The 14869-nt window shown below is 40.9% G+C and overlaps 1 protein-coding gene across 2 annotated transcripts in view; it reads right to left on the bottom strand.

The window, feature by feature from the left end:
* Positions 1 to 2238: 2238 nt before the first annotated feature.
* The window catches only part of KCNJ16 (potassium inwardly rectifying channel subfamily J member 16), a 37314-nt gene continuing 24683 nt past the window's right edge, over positions 2239 to 14869 (bottom strand). For both annotated transcript variants that reach the window (XM_061621777.1, XM_061621778.1), the window contains exon 2: positions 2239 to 4017. In XM_061621777.1, coding sequence (XP_061477761.1) covers positions 2652 to 3923 — 1272 coding nt within the window. In that variant the 5' untranslated portion in view covers positions 3924 to 4017 and the 3' untranslated portion in view covers positions 2239 to 2651. The remainder of the gene's footprint in view (positions 4018 to 14869) is intronic.

The raw sequence follows: 14869 nt of genomic DNA, 5'->3' as shown, positions 1-14869 counted from the left end.
CAAACTCACACACCCCAATCCCTCTCCCACCTCATCCATTTCAACACCCAAGCACATATATGCACACACACATATACCCATTTAGGATTACATACCCTAAAGCTCTCTTGCTCTCTCAGGTTCAACTAAGCAATCAAGACCTCTGCTGCCATTTTTACAGTCACCCTTGCCACTAGGTAGTAGTCAGGCTCCTTACCAGTATCTGCCATGATACTAATGTAAAAGCTGTGCAGTGTTCAATCCTAGGATAATGATTCTGAAACACACACACACACAAATAAGAAATTAGCTGTGTGGCTGTAGATGTGTATGTGGTTGCAGTGTGTATATGGGTTCTATGATTGCAGGGGGTATGTGTTGTTCTGGTGGGGAAATATGGTTGTGTGGTTAGGGTGTGATGGTTATGGGATGTGTGGTTGGTTGTATGGTTATGTGGGGGTGATTGTGCAGTGTGGCGATGGTTGTGTGGTTACACAGTGTATATGGGAGTAGGTGGAGCTGTGTGGTTATGAGGTATGTCTGTGTGGTTGTATGGTTGTATTGAGTGAGTGTCGCTGTGTGGCAACCGTGTGTGGCTGAATGGTTGCAGAGGATAGGAGTAGTTATGTGTTGATTTTATGGGTTGTGTGTGTGGGTCTGATGTGTGTGGTTGAGTGATGTGTGTATGATGGTGGATGGTGGGATTGTGGGGTATGTACATAGGCATGTAGTTGTGGGTTATGTGTGTGATTGCAGGATGTATGTGCGGTTGCAGTGGGTGTAGCTGTATGGCTGTATGTTGTGTGGTTGTGGGATCTGTATGGTGTGCAGTTTCCAAGCATGCCCATGGGCCCCAAAATGTTCTTGACCCCTTGTCTAACTACTGCACCACACTATTATAGTCCATAACTAAACGAATAGGAAATGCACATAGCATCCACTAAGTGGCACCCTCTGCAAACATTGTAGTCCTGGCCATATTTTTGCTTCATATATCATTCTGTGCATGCACTGCCTTAGTAGTACTAGTTTGAGAGGTGGAAACAGTAACAAGCTTTATATGCCTCCTAAAAACATATATGTTTACCCAAGCTTTCCTGGACTCTGTCCCTTACATTATTATTATTATTATTATTATTATTATTATTATTATTATTATTATTGTGTCTTAGAATTCCCAAGCAATGCTGGGTATGAGGCTGCTAGTGTGTTATGAAGTCCCATTTTGTTTTTACTTTTATTATTTAAAATAATTAGGAGTGTTATTAGGAGACTCCTATTCTCCCGACAGAGCTCCAATGGCCAGAATAGTTTAACAGTCAGCCTCTCTTTCCAGAGAATTCTGGGAATTGGAGCTCTGTAAGGGGAATAATGGTCTCCTAACAATTCTCAGCACCCTTCACAAACTACACTTCCCAGGATTCTTTGGGGGAAGCCATGTCTGTTAAAGTGGAATACATGTCTGGTGTGGATGTGGCCTCACAACAACAGAGGTTTCCTTAGTATGAGGATTTGCCAAGTGGAAACTGAGATCCATCAACCTGCACTGCATGCAACTGGAATGAATGTCTAATTCAAAGATCCAGAAAAATTTTCTGATCTAACTGTGGACTTAAGGATGAATAACAAAGTGAAAGAAGATCCAAAATAGTGGGAAGAAATGTTTTTATATATTAATTTTTTTAAAAAATACATCAGCTATTTCATCATTATTGCTAAATTACAAATCCTTTTTTCAGATAAGCAGAACAAATTTTAAACATTTTCTGGACACAGAATGATTAGCTGAAATGAAAAGCAAATTGCTAAATGAAAATAAACCATATATTTGGGTATAATTGGCCTTACATTCTTGTAGTATTAAGCAACAATTAAATCCATAATCAACACAATGATTTTTGGCAAAGTTAGCTACTTATTTCAAACGCTGTGTGACAATTATTTTTACATATTTTATGCAGAATCCAAATTATTTTATTAGAAATTGCAAAAAAGTGATTTTTTTAAAACAATGGGAAACCTAAATCCACCAAAGAGAAGTGTAGCATTTTTACAAACAAAAATGTGAAGTAGTTCTGAAACTGAAGTTGTTTTGTTAACTTCTCTTTGTGCAGCCAGAATAGCTACTTGAATGAGATGTGGGGATAGGGTGCATTTGGCAAATAGGTTACCAAGTTATGCTGTAGCACACAAATCAATTAATTTGATATACTTTAATGTAGTGAACTGCACCTCACTCCAAAACACTCTTACCTCAAACAAATCCAAATTAATGTGCCTAAATCATAGAACAACATGGGACAAGACAATTTTAACTCAAATAATCTGACTTGGTGGTTTCAGTGGTAAGTCAACTTTGAAATTCCTGTCAGTAGATATCCTCCACCTCTAATGTCGGTACTAAGCATTGCTGAACATTTTTAAAAACTATATTATTGACATAAAAAAAGCTATAGCTTGTGTAAAGGGTAATTTTAAAGGAGATGAATAATAACATTATCAACTGAAACAAGAACACCAGCTAGACTGAAGTCTTGATGAAGTGTCAGTGAGTTTGTTCTTCCATTTTATGGTTTGAGGATAACTGGGTCCATATGGATCTAAGTAAAACGTGTGTGCTTGAAAACCGCCACAGCAGTGTGAACGCAGACAGCAGCCATTGCAACTGATTGCTAGATCTGGGATTCCATTGAGATTCTGCTTAAAGTCACTAGAGCTCTCTCATATGGCAGTTCCATAGCATTGACCTGGTTAGAAATTTTGGCTGAATCTTCAGAAATTTCAGAGTGGATAATTAAAGCTTCAGCACTAAAGGATCGGACTCTTACTCCAGATGATGATGATGTTCCAGGTTCTCCATCTGTTGCCTTTTCAAAAGTTGTGTATTCTTGCTCTTTCCTATCTAAGTGCTTGGCACTACAATAAGGAGCATAAACCTCGGTGGTTTCTTCAAATTGGAGGCAGTTGACGTTGTAATATTTTTTCTTCAATTGCAGAACATCATTGAATCTGTGCCCCCAAAGGATTTCTCGAGGCACATACGAACTCCTTGACTGATGTGATGTTCCTGTTGAATCTCCAGTGTAAACAAATGTAACCAGGATCTCAAAGTTGTCTTTAGCCAGAGCTTTCCTGTCCAGATCATACAATGGGCTGTCCTGCTTAATTTCATGGACAATGGTCACTGGGGTAGCAAGGATGATCTGGTCATTTAACAGTTTTAAGTCCTTGTATTCCATTGTCATTCTTCCCACTCTGTCTTCCACATACCGCAAGAGCTGGGCTCTTACTGTGCCTTCTACCATATGATTAGGGCGGAAATCACCTATACGCCACATCAGGCAGAGTTTGCCATCTCTTAAGCCTACTGTGGCATAATAGCTGAAGCGGATGGTTTGAGCTCGCTTCCGGGCAGTGGCCATTTTGGCCAAGGCAGCTCCAATGATGAATGTGTCAATGATGCAGCCTAGCACCGACTGTAGAACTACTATCAAGATTGCAACAGAGCACTCTTCGGTGACACAACGGGATCCATAGCCAATGGTTGTTTGGGTTTCAAGAGAAAATAAGAATGCCCCTGTGAAACTATGGACTTTGTCAACACAAGGGGTCACTCCTTCATCAGGTGATAAGTCACCATGCTGGAGTGCAATCAGCCAGAAGACCAAGCCAAAGAACAACCAGGAAAGGATGTAGGATAGCGAGAAGATCACAAACATATGGCGCCATTTGATGTCCACTAATGTGGTGAAAATGTCAGCCACATAGCTCTCCCACTCTCCAAAGATGTGCTTGAAGTACACATTGCAGCTTCCATCTTTCTGGAGAAATCTCTTCTGCATTCTTTTAATCCCAATTGAAGTTGTTTCTTGGTAACTCTGTGAATGTCTAAGTTTATTCGCTTCCATGCTTATAAGCTTATGGCTATCGCAAGGCTCGGCCATGTTTCTTTATTTTTCACTGAGTAATTAATTTAGAGGACACATTTAGAGATACCAATCACCTGCTGGTCTCACTGTTGCTCTCTTCATTTATAACCTGCAGAAGAAACCACAGAGTAAATACTTCAGATTTTAACTTTAACTCAGGGTCATATAACTCAATGGCAATGTACATGTTTAACATGCAGAAGGTTCCATATAGCCTTATACTTGGCAACTCTAGTATGAGCCCCAAAACTCCCAGAAATCCACTGAACTCTCTGGACTAAATGGATCTAACTTTCCCTCCATCTTCTGTCTTGCTGCAAAAATGTGGACCTACAGCCCCAGACTGCATGTAATGTGGGAGAACAATAATCAGATCTCACAATATTTTAGTTTTTTCCCTTAAAAGAGGTGCAGAGAGCTTCGGCTTCGATGAAAGCAGCCACGTGAAGGGTCTGGGTTTAACCCTTTCTGTTAGCTGGATACACAATCTAATTCTTCCATCCAAATAAGTTATTTATCCTGCAGCAGCAAAAAATATATACAGGTACCTGCTGTACTCTTTCTGCTGTGGAGTGAAGAGATTACGGCAATGTGTTCTACATGGGACACATTTGAGGAGTCTTTAGAAGCTGAAGTACAGGTGGAGATGGGGTGGCTAACCTGTGGCCCTCCAGATGTTGTTGGACTCAGCCCCAGCCAGCAAGGCTGCTATCATCAGGGTTAATAGGAGTTGGAGTCCAACGACATCTGGAGGGCCAGAGATCAGCCACTGTTGGTATAAAAAGACAGAGAGACCTTTTACATACATAATTGTCAGCCATGAAAATCACAGATGAAAGATCATTTTTCTCCCCAAGCTGCAAGTTATGAAGATTCCATGAAGTATAGTACATCTCATTTGGGATGTGCTAAAAGACCGAGAATCCCTCAGCCATACAAAGAATAATGCCAGCCATGCAAAGATACTTTTCCAAAACACTTAAAAGCCTAGCATACTTTCCTTCTTTTTTGGTAGAAGAACGATTGTGACATATGGTGTCGTATCCTCAGAATGTGGCCTTCATTAAAAAACACAACATTCATGCTTCCAAAAATACTTCTTGGAACACAGTTATTGGAAATATTCATATGACTTGCTGTAACTGTGGCTTTAAACATCCCTTGCCATTTTTTCACCAATTGCTCTCTCATGAACCGACATTTTAATAAACTGTCTTTGAAAAAATAAACAGCAATTGGAAACTGTTGTAATGTTTTAAGGAGCTCCACAATGAGAGGTGTGAAAAGGAAGTGAACTGCAACCAAAGGCCAGCAATCTCTCGTTTAAAATCATGCTTGGGGTTATAATTGGGTTTTTTTTTTCTTGTTGACTAGGTCAGACAAGAGTTCATGTAAAAACTGAAAACAAATGAACTGTTGGCTTGAGCCTCTGCGAAAAGGAATAATTGTTTTGGAAGAGAAGAGAGTCCCGAGCAAGACAGGCAATAATATGGAAATAAAATCTTTGAGAAAGTATTTACTATGAGCTCTTTAAGAAAGAAGAGACTGAGGGCCTCCCCAGACTGACATTTAATTGCGAGTATATTCTGCAATATGTTCTTGACACAATGATTGAACATTAGTGGTGGAATCTGTCAGTTTCAGTTTCTCTCTGTTTCTCATTTTTCCACTCTTAAGAGCATTGCTCTACATTTCCAAATCAGTTGGGGAATTTTAAAGAAACAAGCCCTGGTGAAAATTCAGCATTATTTTACTGTGAATGTCTCCTAAAATACATACACATAAAAAACATAGCAATTTTGCCTATATACACATTTTGCAAAGCAATTTTCCCTACCATAATGCATTTGTGTATGCTATTCTCATCCATATATGCATTTCTATATACACTTTACCATAGTATAAGTATTTTTGTACACGTTACTTGGCTGGAAAGCTGCACTGCAAAATTCAGAGAAGTGCATATTTCAAAGGATGGCTATTTTTCAGTGTGAATTAGGTCGGTCTGCCTATCAATGCGAAGTGAATCGAATTTCACCCCCATCCCTACTCACATCATCATCAGCTGAATATCCAATAAAAGCATTGGGTCAAGGAGCCCCCACTCCTGACTATTCACCTGTTCCTAAAAAGGGAGCACAGCCCCACCTAGAACAGGTTTTATAACCTCTTCCAGGTTGCCTGAATTCCTAATCAATAGTACCTCCATTTTAAGCACGTGTGCAGATGTTATTTGAGATCATCAAATTCTGGGATGGGGAAATCTGGTGCCCCCCAGATGTTGCTGGACTACAACTCCCATTATCCTTGGACTTGGAGTCCCAACAACATCAACATCAGGTTCCCATCTCTGATCTAGGAAAACTGAATTTTTCAAGAATCGGGTCATTAAAAAATGAAGGAAACCTAATAAAACCTATGTTCCAAAATATGTCTTTTTTGAGCATCTGATTAAATCAAAAAGAAAACAGTCTGAGACTTTGCTTGCAATTGGGGGGGTTCCCTCTATAATCTGCAAAACATGCCATAAATTCAACTCAAGCCTAGGTTTAATAGTCACATCACACTTTCCCATTAGCTATCAGTGAGGATTTGGAAAGACCTTTCATTTTTTTAATCCTTTCCCAGTGAAGTTGTGTAACTTGGGAGGCTTTCTGTTCTGAGACTAAGAAATGTGAGAGCTGGAACATTTTGAGCTGTTTTGAAATTGGTCCATCTACAAGTTACTCTGTTGTTATTCATTTTCATGAAGAAAGAAGAAGAAAAGTTTGTTTCAGCAGGCAGAATCTTAAATGAAGCCTTTTCTCTGATGGGCTATATGCTAATGCGATTTTCTGACTTCTGCAGGTGTCTATGGAACCAAAGGCTGTGATCCAAAGACTTCAGGGATCTATACATATATAAGGGGTCCCCACTCAGTTCTGTGTGTGAGAAGGTCAGCATTTGCTTGCATGGGGCCTGCTTGCATCCCCCTGAGATCAGTGGGATTTAAGAGCCAGTTCCATTACATTCCTTTTCTTTAAATAGGACACCTCTTCCTCTTGATGGTGCCCAACAACCTTAGAAGTCTGAAACGTTTCACCTAATTCATCACTGTTTACTTTTGGTGGGCTTTATAGAAGCAGGGTTTTTTTAAAAAAAAAACCTCAGTAATAGAATGACAAAATTAGAATCATAGATCTGACCTTTGTAAAATGCATTTGTTTAACAGAGCATTTGGTAGCATGGATTTAGGAGACATCGTGATTTGGGGGTTAGGGATGAATCTGATTCTATCCAAAAGACTGTATCTGTTGCTTTTTAAATCTTTTGCTCATTGCATTTGCTTTTAGTAAAGGATGCCTGGAGCTTATGGAGAACTGAAATATGCAGGTGTGGATCCCGAAATGTCTTCTGTGAGCGGAAAGGCATTTCTGCTTCCACAAGGTACTAAATTGTCCCACTTTGTCTGAAGCCCACTGTGCCCTATCACATGCCATTCCAGAAGCTCTATCAACCCTTAGGAATGGCCTGGTTTTGGCACGGAAACAGCCTTGGTCGCCCTGTATGATGACCTTTGTCAGGAGAGAGACAGGGGGAGTGTGACACTGTTGATTCTTCTTGATCTCTCAGCGGCTTTCAATACTATCGACCATGGTATCCTTCTGGGAAGACTGGCTGAGTTGGGAGTGGGAGGGACTGCATGGCGGTGGTTCTGCTCCTACTTGGCGGATCGGCTCCAGAAGGTGGTGCTTGGGGAACATTGCTCGGCACCCTGGATTCTCCAGTATGGGGTTCCGCATGGGTCAGTTCTGTCCCCCATGCTATTCTACATCTACATGAAACTGTTGGGTGCGGTCATCCAGTGCTTTGGAGTGCATTGTCATCAGTATGCTGATGACACACTGCTCTATTTCTCCTTTTCATCCTCTTCGGGTGACGCTGTCAATGTGCTGAACCGGTGTCTGGCTGCGACAATGGACTGGATGAGGGCTAATAAACTGAGGCTCAATCCAGACAAGACTGAGATGCTGCTAGTGGGTGGTTCTTCTGACCAGATGGTGGATGTCCAACCTGTCCTGGATGGGGTTGCACTCCCCCTGAAGGAGCAGGTTTGTAGCTTGGGGGTTCTCCTAGGACCATCTCTGTCACTTGAGGCTCAGGTAGCCTCGGTGGCACGGAGTGTCTTCTACCAACTTCGGTTGGTGGCCCAGCTATGGCCCTATCTGGACATGGATAACCTGGCTTCAGTCGTCCATGGTCTGGTAACCTCCAAGTTAGATTACTGCAATGACTCTATGTGGGGCTGCTTTTGAAGACGGTTCGGAAACTGCAGCTTGTGCAAAATGCAGCAGCCAGATTGGTAACAGGGACCAGACGGTCCAAACATATAAAACTGATTCTGGCCCGCTTGCATTGGTTGCCTGTATGTTTCCGAGCTTGATTCAAGGTGCTGGTTTTAACCTATAAAGCCTTACATGGCTTGGGACCACAATACCTGATGGAACGCCTCTCCCGATATGAACCCACCCATACACTATGCTCAACATCTAAGGTACTCCTCAGGGTGCCTACTCTGAGGGAAGCTTGGAGGGTAGTAACAAGGGAGAGGGCCTTCTCAGTGGTGGCCCCCAAGTTATGGAATGATATTGCTGATGACGTGTGCCTGGCGCCATCACTGTTATCTTTTTGGTGCCAGGTCAATACTTTCCTCTTCTCCCAGAAATTTTAGCATGTTTTTTTTAAATTTTTTAAAGTGTGTTTTAAATTGTCTTTAAAATATGTGTTTTAAACTTTTATGTTTGTTTTTAATGTTTTTCGTTACTGTAAACCACCCAGAGAGCTTCGGCTATGGGGCGGTATACAAATATAATAAATAAATAAATACTCTACCTTAGCTATCTTCTCCTGCCCCAAAGCTAAAAAGTCCCCAAACAGTTTAGCAACCTTTTCTCCTAGGGAAGGAGCTCCGACTTCTTGGTTATTTTAGTTTCCGTTATTTCTAATTTCCCCACTTCTATGGTACCTTATTGAGCTGGGCTGTATTCAGTATACTGTCTCTACACTATGAAATTGCATAGTGACATTACATTTGCAAGTTGTTCCTTCCCTATTTATTTCAAACAATGGATTATTTGCCCTTTTTACTGCTGTAGCATGCCGAACAGATATTTTCCCCTTTTCGTGCTAAGATATTGTTCCTGAGTAATCACAGCCATTTTGAACCTCATCAGCTTAAAACATCTGGCACATTTCAGTATGACTTAGGAGCTGTTTTTATAGTTCAGTGTTATGCATTTTGGCACTAGCAGCAGCTTATGCTACCACAGTCAATGTAGAATCTGCTTCCTGTAAGTAAAATATCTCTTTATATTTCCATAGCACCTGCACTATCCCCTTGCAGTGAAAAGAATCCTAGCATGATAGGCAATGCTCTGTCTCCTCCCATCCTCTCCCATCATCACCATGCATGCCCTCTGATGGCACAGCAGTAGCAAGAAGACACATTCAGATGCAAGACTAGAGGCAATCTAATGCGCTGTAGCTATTATAATGGAAGGGACATTGTACTTCTGAGACTGTAGAGCCATTGTGCTGGACGGATTATAAAATGCATCAGATAAATGAAACTAAAATGGATCTTAGGTGGTTTGCTTTCCAAAGGAAGGTGGGTGCACAGTCATTTTGACACTTGTAGTATAGTATTAAGATAAGGAAAGAAACCCACGCAAGAAAGCGAGTGTTTGCAGGAAGCAAGAATTTACAAAAGTATAAATTCAAGATTTTGGGGGTATAGATAAAAGCAATGCTTTTTTGTGTGATGAAACTCGCCAGTACAGAGTACTGGCACCCCCCTACCCATGGCAACCATTTTGCACTGGCATTCACAGCACTTTTCTCAAAGTATGAGTACTGGCACCCCATTTTTTTACAAAGATGAAGAAAAAGAAGCACTGGATAAGAGTACACCCTGAAATAAAATACTTAAAAGGTAGTGGAATGTACCCTATATCCTTCTTATGTTCCCATGTGCCTACTTTACATCTTTCTTGAATACAGATATTTCTCATTGTTCTTCTCTTCATACATGTATGGACCCAGCTGTGTAATTTTATTCTGCTTAATGAGGCTACAATGTGTAAAGGTGACAACAACCCCAAGAGCAGGTGGAAGATTTGGGGAAAGAGATAAGTAAACTTAGACCTACTGAAATAAATAGACCTAAGTTAAGCAGGTCCATTAACTTCAATGGATCTACCTTGAGTAGAACTAGCATTGGATATAAGTTTGTTTTGAAAGTTTGCTTCATTCTTCTGTGCTTTAAAAAGCGATCAAAGTAAAATACAATAGTTTAAACTTGGAAATATAAATATGCTTGGAATGAGCTGGGATCTTTGTTTGGTAAGGGTGAAATACTACTTGGATTGGTCTCAATAAAGAGCGACACCTTAATATGTCAATATAAAAGTATTTATTAAAAATGTGAAAGCAGATATAAATAGCACAGATCAGGAGGCTGTTATGCAGACTTGAATGTCATGCAACGGTGCTGTCACCCACGCTGGAACAGCCTCCCGTGACATTTAATTCATCTAACTGAAACCAGATCTTACAATAACAAAAGAAGAGGAGGTACTTAGCCACTGAGGGTTTACAGAAGGACAGAGGGAAGCCATGAAAGTTGTCTGGAGCTAGTTCCTTTGGAGGATAGATTCATGGCTTCCAAAGGCAAAGGGGACCATTGCTCTCACCTGACTGACCTCCTAAATTAGATGAAAATGTAGCTACTAACATATGCACTGAGGTCAGAAATGGAGACTGACAGCATACGATCCTAAGCATATTTACTTAGAAAATCCCACTGAATTAAATGGAGCTTGCTCCCTAGTAAGTACATGTAGGATTGCAGCCCAATATTGATTTGAATAAAAAGACTTGCGCTGTCTCAGATCTGCATCCATTAAAAAAAAAAAGTTAAGGATGTCTTCCATCACTAAAAAATACACAGATTTCTCTCTCTCTGTAGAAAAATATCAGCATCATTAGAGTATGTGTCTTGCCCTTCCTTTAAGGAGCTAGAGAGATTTCACTGTTAAGTTCAGTATTTTAATGATGTTTTTTCTTACTCCGTTATTTATTCCTGGGGCCATTTATGTTGTCTATTTTTAAAACCTTTTAAGGGACATGGGCCTTTATTTACAAATAAATTGCTGTTAGTTGCCCCAATCCCCTGGAGCAGAGCAAGATATAAATCAAAACTGTTCCATACACAATCCATTTTATCTTCACAATCACCGCATGAAGTCAGCTACCTTAAGAAACTGACCCAAGGTCATCCAGGGAACTTCATGGCTGAAGTCCCTCTCCACCATACTTTAGATAGATAGATAGATAGATAGATAGATAGATAGATAGATAGATAGATAGATAGATAGATAGATAGATAGATAGATAGATAGATAGATAGATAGATAGATAGATCTTTGCTCAAATTGCTAATCATGATTATCTCAGGATTTAGGCAGAAGCATTTTCCTCCCCAAAAGATTATCCTGTTTTATTTGTGTGACTAACTCTCATCCCACACCAGCCGCAGGCCTTATCAGCCCATAATCTGGCTATGGATTCATAAGAACGTAAGAAGAGTCAATGGCCCATCTAGTCTAGCATCCTGTTTTTACAGTGGCCAACCAATTGTCCATGGAAAACCCACAAGCAAGACCTGAGTGCAAAGAGCACTCTCTCCTCCTGCAGTTTCGAACAACTGGTATTTGGAAGCAAACTGCCGCCACCTACAGAGCCATATGAAGACAACCCTTATTACCTTATGCCTGGTTGTTGGAACCTATTCTCACTTTATGGTGAAATCTTCCCCATAAACAGGAGGAAAGCTCACTTGTGATTATCTCAACCATTATATAAATCAGGGCTAGCACAGATTGGCGTGCCTGAAAGGCCCCTTTTGTCCAAGCTTTGCCTTTACCTGCCCCATACCCAATGTCATAGATGATATCATGTGTAAGGCAGATGGATGTGGCTTGGCTGAAACAGCCTCACAGGCCAAATGGGGAGACTAAATGGGGCCTTACTAAGCTTGCAGGCCAGGATTTTCATCTGCCTGGATGCCCACCATGCCTGGATGCCAACCATGTACCAGCGTTGACCAGCTATTGAGCCTGTCAGAGGCTTCCGAGCACATGGGAAGATGACACAAGGGACCACCCCCAGCCAGGCTAGCTTTATCTCTTCTTCTCCAAGGCCTCCAACAGGTCGGGCAGGCCACTGCACTACTAGGTCTCTCTGTGCAAGTCTAGAGTGGATAGTAGAATTCATTCTGGATGCCTAAGTCCCATTCTGGAGTTTTGGAAGAACTGAATGAATTCATTCTCCCTGCCAAAACTTTGGGGAGCAGAACCTAATCATTCTATTCATCCTTAGTTTTTTAATCGATAAATGTTCACTTTCATCTGTTTGCCAGAATTAGGGAGCTTGACTGCATCTCTCCAGTTTTCTTCTCTCGAGGAGCGTTGCATGCAGTTTTTGGAACACAGAAAACACCAATCCTCACGTCCAATTCTTGCTGGCAGAGAAGAGTAGATGAGTTTCTTGCAGCTCTACATAAGACATGATGTAATCTAATAATGCATTCAATAATAAGTAAAAGGCTGGTCACCAACAATGACAGGATCAGGTTAGACCACTTTCTTTTAATGGGGTTTAAACTCTCTACTTTTAGTAGAGGCATTTGTTTGAAAATGTGATGTATAACCAAAACCCATGATCTGTCATATTAAGACTTCTTTTGTTACAAGTTAGAGAATGCATACATTGGATTTTAGTTATACAGAACGTGCATATAATATGCACTTAATTGTTCGGAACAGAAAGCAACTGCTACAGGAAAATTGCTCCTAAGAGGATTGCTCCTGTTCAGGGCCCCAGCCGGTCTTAAACAGGTCTTTTTTCAGGCCTTTTGTGCGAGGCTTTTTTCAGGAGGAAGGGAAGGGCCAGGTGAGAAGCAGTTCCAGGTGAGAGGTCCTCTGCTTGGGGACCCCAGAGAGATGTTACCATTCAAAGTATACTGTACTGGGCCAATAGACAAATGGTCTGGCAAAGCAGAACATTTAACAGCTTTATTGTGGGGAAAAGGTGTCCTGTTCCCTTTCCTTCCTCCTGAAGCAGCCCTGTTTAGTGTACGATGGGCAGTTTGGAAAGGAGGGGCAATCACATAACACCTATCCTCCAATCCTCTTCTCCCTCTTCCAGGATACTTGTGTTAAGCTTTTCGGGGTTCAAGAGAGCCAGTGTGGCACGGCAGGAGCCAGCCTCCCAGCAATGCCATCATTGCCACTTACTGGGGGAGGAGAGCAGCAAGACTGGGATGGTGTGAACATAGTGGAAGAGCTAATCTAGTGCTCCTGACAGTGCACCTGTGCTGCCTTGACCTAGCTGCCACCTGCTCTACCAGTATATCATCCTGATAAGTACAGTCGATCCCAGCTGATTGGTACCGACAGCAAGCCTCTCTTGCCAAGGAACAATTGGCACTGCCCTTGAAGGATCCCTATTGTTTGTTGGCGACCACATCTCTACCTACCTCACACCTGACATGACATCAGGTGTGAGTTGGGGGGGCATGGTTTGGGGACAGTGGCCTCTTCTGGCACTTTGTCATCTTTGCAAGAATTTAGAAAAGCCTGCCACAATGATGAACAGGGCACCAGGCAGGGCAACTAAGAAAAGACATTTATCAAAAAATGTAGGCTATACATGAAATATTTAAGCAAAAATTCTCAAGTTAATGCTCCTGATTGAATATGCTTGTAAAAAATCCAGTGGATATTCTCCTAATTTCTTTCTTTTTAAAAACATATTTCCAAATATGGATCTTGTTGGACAATCTGGGGTACGGGAAATATAGACTGAAATTTTTTTAAATTGGGTTTAACAAAAATGAGTTGTTTTTTAAAAAAAAAACACTAATAAAATCAGATTTTATTTAGAACATATTCTAAAGTGTTTAAAATTGCATTAAAAATTTTAAATGCTGCCAGGTTTATACAAAATTTAATTTCAGCACAGGCATTGATGTGATTTCAGAATGTATTTCTGGAAAGAAAATAGATGCTGAGGAGGCTATAATCCTGATTATGTAATTAAGGAATGGTGAGGCTATGGAATCAGACAAACAGGGATATGTGCAATGGAAGTGAAAATGTTACATCTGTGGGGTTTTTTTTAAAGTAAAACCTCTTTGATATCCAATTTGTGGTGTCATCTGCTGAATCAAGACCACACACACACATACAGCCACTTAACGGCTGATTGCTGCTCTCAGTAGTGACAATGCAAGTTGAGAAGTAGAAGGGCATATTCTACACACCACCACTAAGTGATATAAAACTAGGAGCATTGACCACTTGTTAGGTGGGGCAATTCTTGCACAAAACAGCAAGTAGTTCAGGCCCTATTTATTCTGAAAGCTGATTCTGCAGTGCATGTTAAAAAGAATGAGGGACATTTTGTAAAGTATGCAACATGTGCCAACCCTAGAATTCTCTCATACCTAGAAGCAATAGGAAATCACAGACAAACGGTGAAGAACCCTGAAGATAATCTAGTTCAACCTTCATCCCAAGGTGGGATCCTGCATGCACTAGCTCATAACAGCACTGGAAAATGACCCTCTCTTTCAGATGAATTCTTGTCACCCGGACGTAGGTATGTTCCAGAGGCATGGGCAGAAGCAAACAAGGTACCGCACACTGGCAAGTTAGAGTATAGTTTAATAAACAACTCAGAGCAAATAAGCCAAGCCACATGCTGCAGGAGGAGGCAACACAAAAAACTTCAGGACTGCTAGATAATTTGAACAAAAGGAAAATCAATGGTGGAGCTCCAGAAATGTCAACATTCCTATTTTAACATATGCCAGTAAGGTATATGACATATAAAATATATGTGCCACATTATACACATTA

Source organism: Rhineura floridana, chromosome 3, assembly GCF_030035675.1.
Source record: "Rhineura floridana isolate rRhiFlo1 chromosome 3, rRhiFlo1.hap2, whole genome shotgun sequence".
NCBI classification, from domain to species: Eukaryota; Metazoa; Chordata; class Lepidosauria; order Squamata; family Rhineuridae; genus Rhineura; species Rhineura floridana.
Note: the sequence above shows the minus strand (reverse complement) of the source record. Positions and strands in the feature narration are given on the sequence as shown.